At 49.1% G+C, this 5,492-nt stretch overlaps 1 protein-coding gene across 1 annotated transcript in view; it reads right to left on the bottom strand.

Moving 5' to 3' along the window:
• LOC119365558 (uncharacterized membrane protein At4g09580-like) overlaps positions 1-675 on the bottom strand; it is a 2,880-nt gene extending 2,205 nt beyond the window's left edge. Inside the window, exon 1 of the mRNA XM_037631197.1 lies at positions 355-675. Coding sequence (XP_037487094.1) covers positions 355-515 — 161 coding nt within the window. The 5' untranslated portion in view covers positions 516-675. The remainder of the gene's footprint in view (positions 1-354) is intronic.
• Positions 676-5,492: the final 4,817 nt, after the last annotated feature.

The following is a 5,492-nucleotide window of genomic DNA, read 5'->3' as shown; positions in this document are numbered from 1 at the left end:
TCACGATGGGCTTGGATCCATGAAAAGCAGGTGGTTTCTGCATTGAAAACCTACCCCAAAATCTCCGCGCAGAACGCAATGGCATAAAGAAATCTGCAAATCTACTCGTCGGCAGATCCGCATAAACCGACCGACGCGCTCTAGAGTACTAACAATTAAGGGAACGCAAATCGAATCGCCTCTTCTCCTCCAAACATAGAGGAAGATGGGCGACGCAATGACGAGACCACGAAAACTACGCGAATGAGGAAACTTGCGGCATGCGATTGCCCGAAAAGGACGGGAGGCTCGCGCGGACGCAACCAACGACGCACCAACCGAAACAGGAAATGGAGGAAGGGGAATGATGATTACGTGAGGATTTGGAGTTCGTGGAGGTTGCGGGGCAGCTTGAGGAAGCTGTAGTCGGAGTCCGGCATGGAGAGGTAGACCCCGACGAGGCCCGCGGCGAAGACGGCGGCGACCCCGGCGCCGAGCGCGGCCTCCCAGACCGGGAACCTGTCCTCCCTCCCCATCCCCTCCTCCTCCTCCTCCTCCTCCTGCGGGGGAATCCGGCCGGGGTCCGGGCGAGGAGAGGGGCAGAAGAAATAAGGTGAAATTTGGGGAGGGGGGGAGAGCTTTCTTCGGCTCCCTTTCCTTTCTCTCCTCTCTCGCCGGCTGCCTTTCGTGGACAAGTTTATATGGCGGAGGAGGGAAGGGGGAAGAGGGGGAGAGAGAGAGAGAACGGAAAAGGATTGGAATATTCCTCTTCCTTTTCCCCGCTGCTCATTTAGCCCTCCTCTCTTCTCTGTGTAATAACTTGAACGATTTGCTGTGCGTTGGCGTGACGATTTCATATATACGTATATACACTCATTCCTATGAAGACACATACACACATCCTATCCCTATGAGCATCCAATTGACTGTCATCGTATCATCAAATTTGAACCCTAATAGGCTAGGATACCATCGTCTGACGGTTTGGTTCGCATGTTTCATTTTGTTTTCTAAGTATATAAATAAACATGTTTCTTTTGCACTGTATAACAAGGGTGTGGCTAGGACTCATCTGGATGTGACATAACTATGTCACATCTAAGCATGACATGGCACAACATCAGCAAAAAACAATTAAAAATATATTTTGTACAAATCTTGAAGCCCCTTATTATGTGATGAACTATTTAGATGTGACATGCTTAAAAAATATCTAGACGTGAATTAGTCATTCTGGTATAATAAACATGCTTTTTTGGCCAGGTTTCTTTGGCTCATGGCGTCTCGGGCACTGCAAATTTAGGCCGGTCTAGCTTGATTTACTTTTTTGTTTATTCTTATTTTTTTTTTCTTTTGAGTTAGCTTTTGTTTCCCACTGGTTTATTGTGCGTTTTGTAGAGAACGCGCGTTGTGTGTGCGGGAGCTGTAAAACAGCAAAGCGGCTGTTTTTGCTTTCCGGCTTTGCTTTGCTCCGCCGTATGCTACGTGTCGTCGTGCTCCTAACCTGGCCTTAAACTGGGCTAGCAGTAGCTCGGATCCGAATAGATTTGACGTGACATTTACCCCACAAAAAATTGAAACGGCAAGCACGTTGGCTTCGTTTCCATTTTTTTAAGCCAGTCAAGGTACGAAAACGAAATGATTTGGAGTGTGAACCATGTTGGCGCGGATTTCAATCTTGTTCACGCATCAACACGTCCGCCAGCCTCGGTGTCTCTCGCCGACGAGCACTAGTGTGGAAGCCACGGTGCGCGTGTCTGTCCTCGGTTGGGTGGCTTGGCTGGGGGCTGAGGCCGAGGAGGAGGATGCAACTTGTAAAACGCCGTACTGCACTGCGATGCACGGCCATCCTCTTGTAGGTTGTTGTGGCGGCGTCTCAGAATCTGATGTGAGGTCTCGCTTGCCACCGGCGACCGCAGCGGGCGACGGGATCGATCATAATCATAGCCTGTGTCATGCGCGCGGGCGCGCTCTCCCTCTCTCACTCACGCTCGTGGCATGACCCGTGATGGCGCTAACTAACTGCGGAGTTAGTTAGGAGGTGCTGTGCTACATGAATCTTCTCGTACTATTTCCCAACAGCAACAGAAAAGACTCGCCGGTACCGTGCCTCAAGTACTACGTAGTACATTGCATTCGCGGCCGTGCTACGTAGACGTGAGACGTTAACTCCCTGATACCGCCCGCCCGGCGCATCTTGTTCCTGTACCTCTGACCGTGAGACCGAATCTTTTTTCCTCTCGCTCATGGCCTGACGGTTATAGTTGGTGTGAATTAGTGTCTCCAAGATCACAGCACATGGAGATATAAGCTTTTTTCCCCTCTCCGTCCACTGGGGTCTGGGGGTGCCCGTCTGTTTCTCTACTGTTTTCTGTTCAAATCTCGTCTGGCTCGGCCGCTCGGCGCACCGGCCTCCCCATGTGTAACGTGTTGGCTTGCAGGCGCCCACCAGCACCACCCCCGCGCGCACCCATCACGCACTCCGCTAACTGCTAACTGCCACTGACATTTTCCGGTTTGTTTTAGTATTAGTACTAGTAGTATAATATACTGTACAACGAGACAGAATTCCACTGCGCATGTGGTGCCGCGGGCACGATCAGAGCAGATCGGGATTCAGGGAGACGATGCCCAAGTCTGGTGGAGCACCTGCAGCCCAACCATAACAAACTGGGAAGCAGACGTGACCTCTTCCATAGGATCCGTCCCTTCTGATGGAACGGTGCAGGTCCTCAACATGTAGCATGTATGATCCCTGCAGGAAGCTGACAGAGACCAAACGAGATATCTATACCTAAATGAGAGCTGAGAGATACCGGAGCCAACTACGCTATGCAGCAGATATGAGATATCTATGCCTAAAATGAGAGCTGAGAGAGACCAAGCAGCATTGAGTGCGAACAAAGCTTTTTGAAAACTTGCTAGTAGATCATATAGGAGGCTGCCATTCTCGAACCAGTGGGAGCATTGGACGGTAAAAAGGAAAGCAACATGTTGTTAAACTAGTGATCGCCCCACTGTTACGCACATGGTTGTGGTCAAACTCACTACACGGTCAAACTGAACCCACGCGTTCCTCCTCTTTTTTACAGATGGAGATGTCTGTTTGTTTTGTTTACCTGTTCCGATGGAAGAGATAGGCAACCAACCAAGCAAGGCAAGGGACGATCGATGGAGCTGAATCGTCGGAGAAGGCGGGCCGCACAGCCGCATAGCACAAGGTTTGTACAAGTAGCCACGTTTGTCTGTCTTGTCTTGGCCGAGCTGGCGTGCTAACTGCGCGTCCAAATTAATCCGGCCAACGTGAAACCCGTTGCGTACGAAGGGATATTTCATCGGCACGTCGGCTTCGTCTACAGCGAGGCAGTCAAATCCCAGCGCTGTCACCGCTGCTTTAGCATTAGATTATGATGAATTGTCGACGGGGCGTGTTTAAAACGCGTCGATAATTGTCCGGTGAAACCGTCGCCTTTAACCAGAGGAGTTTACAGTTACGAGTTTACCGGCCACTACACGAAATCTATCTCCCAGTTTAGGAGCACCAACTGTTTTCCGTATGATAATTAGGCTGTCTGACATTGATTAGGATGGCCGCTTGGTTGGAGAATGGTGGAGGAGTAGAATAGTGCACGGGGCACAGGCTTTTTGTTTGTGGGTCATGACTCATGACGGCGAGCTCTATGCCATGCCCTCACATGGCCTAGTGCCCGCACCTAGGAGCCAAGACCAGATACACTGTACATAGACGCATTGCACCGAGGACGGACCAACCGTTGGAGAGCGTGTCGGGTCGCAGGGGAGTTTTGTAGTGGTACGTGTCAGGGCCGATCTCCTCCTCTTTGCGTGACCGTGGACCGTCCATGGATCTCCATGGTGGTCAGGGAATTTCTTTTTACCGTCCTTCACGTGGCCGTCATGTGTGGACTGACAGTGGACCACTCTTTGCACTGCAACAGCAAATGGAGCCTGCGATAAACTCTAAAGGCCTGTTTGGAGGGACTCCACTCCACAACTCCACTCCGGGAGCTGGTGGAGCAGCAGTTAAAAAATACAGAGTTGGGAAAGTGGTGCTCCGCAGCTCCTCAGATTTCATGGAGCCGGAGGATTACCGAACGGCTCCTAAGTTTCAGATCTGCGTTGTGCAAAGGGACAAGGTGTTGCTGTCCGAGTTCGGATTTTCCTTTTTTCACGGGAACAACTTCGGATTCAAGACCCTGTTGTGGGCTGTGGAGCATGTGGTGTTTCTTGCTTCGTCCAGCAGGGGATTCTTGTCCTCCCTCCGTTCGAAAATATTTGTTAGGAAAATGAATATATCTAAACGTATATTATTTATACGTACATTCATGCTTATTTATTTTTTCGATAAGAATTTTCGGACAGAGGGAGTATTGCCATCAGAACAGCAAGATTTCTGTTTGTGACCTGTGTTCATTTACATGGCCAACACATGCAAATAAAGCAAAACCCAGCCAAAAATAGATAAACAAAACACGATGAAGGCACATGTCAAAGAACGGTGTATGATTTCCCTAAAAAAAATGGTGTATGATAACAACCCTAATAAATTGTCTTTCTTTTTTGAAAAGAAAAACGAGCGAGTCAAAAAAATATCTACAATTTGAAAATGTTTTAAATAAAAACAACCACTAGTAGAAAACAGGGCTTTGGTTCAGGCCGGGCCATCCTATTAGTTTCGGTTCAGCTCAGAACCGGGACCCATGGGGGCATAGGTCCCGGTTCATCTGGCACCTTTGGTCCCTGTTCGAGGCTCGAACTGGGACCAATGTGCCTCGCTCCTGGCCCACCACCATTGGTCCCGGTTGGTGGCTTGAACCGGGACCAAAGGGTGTCCTTTAGTCCCGGTTCCAGCCACGAATCGGGACCAATGATATGCCTATATATACCCCCTCACCGGCGAGCAGAGCACTCTACACTGCTCTGTTTTTTCTGGCCGGCGAGGGGAGGGCTTTGTGGTGCTCTAGCTCACCTCCTATGCACATGAGGTGTTCGATGAAATGCCCGAGCCACACTACTTAAGATTTCTCCTCTCCAAGCTCGACCTCCAAGCTTCATTTTTCTCAATATTTGTCTAGGTTTAGCGGTCCTTCACATCCCGTCCCCGTCTTCACCGCCGTCGATCGCCCGCGCCGATCTCGTCCCCGTTCATTTATTGTTTATGACAATTATGCCGACCAACGTGACATAGATTTTATTTATCTTGGAGGTATGTGAACTAGAAATTCCAACTGACCCTATTGTCGAGAGGTTAAATTTAGTTAAAGAAGAAAACAATTACTTGAAGGAAAAAATAAAAAAATTGAGGAGGAGAAGATGATATTGGAGTTGCATGTTGCAGATGTCGTCGATGATCACAAGATCAAGATGGATGCAATGCGCTTGAAGATTAGAAAGATTAGAAAATATGCCATTCATACCGAGGCTTGGTATCATTATGTCGTTGGATCAATTGTTACCTTGGTTGCGATTATGATCACATTTGTTGTTGCATTGAA

Source organism: Triticum dicoccoides, chromosome 2B, assembly GCF_002162155.2.
Source record: "Triticum dicoccoides isolate Atlit2015 ecotype Zavitan chromosome 2B, WEW_v2.0, whole genome shotgun sequence".
In the NCBI taxonomy this organism is placed as follows: Eukaryota; Viridiplantae; Streptophyta; class Magnoliopsida; order Poales; family Poaceae; genus Triticum; species Triticum dicoccoides.
Note: the sequence above shows the minus strand (reverse complement) of the source record. Positions and strands in the feature narration are given on the sequence as shown.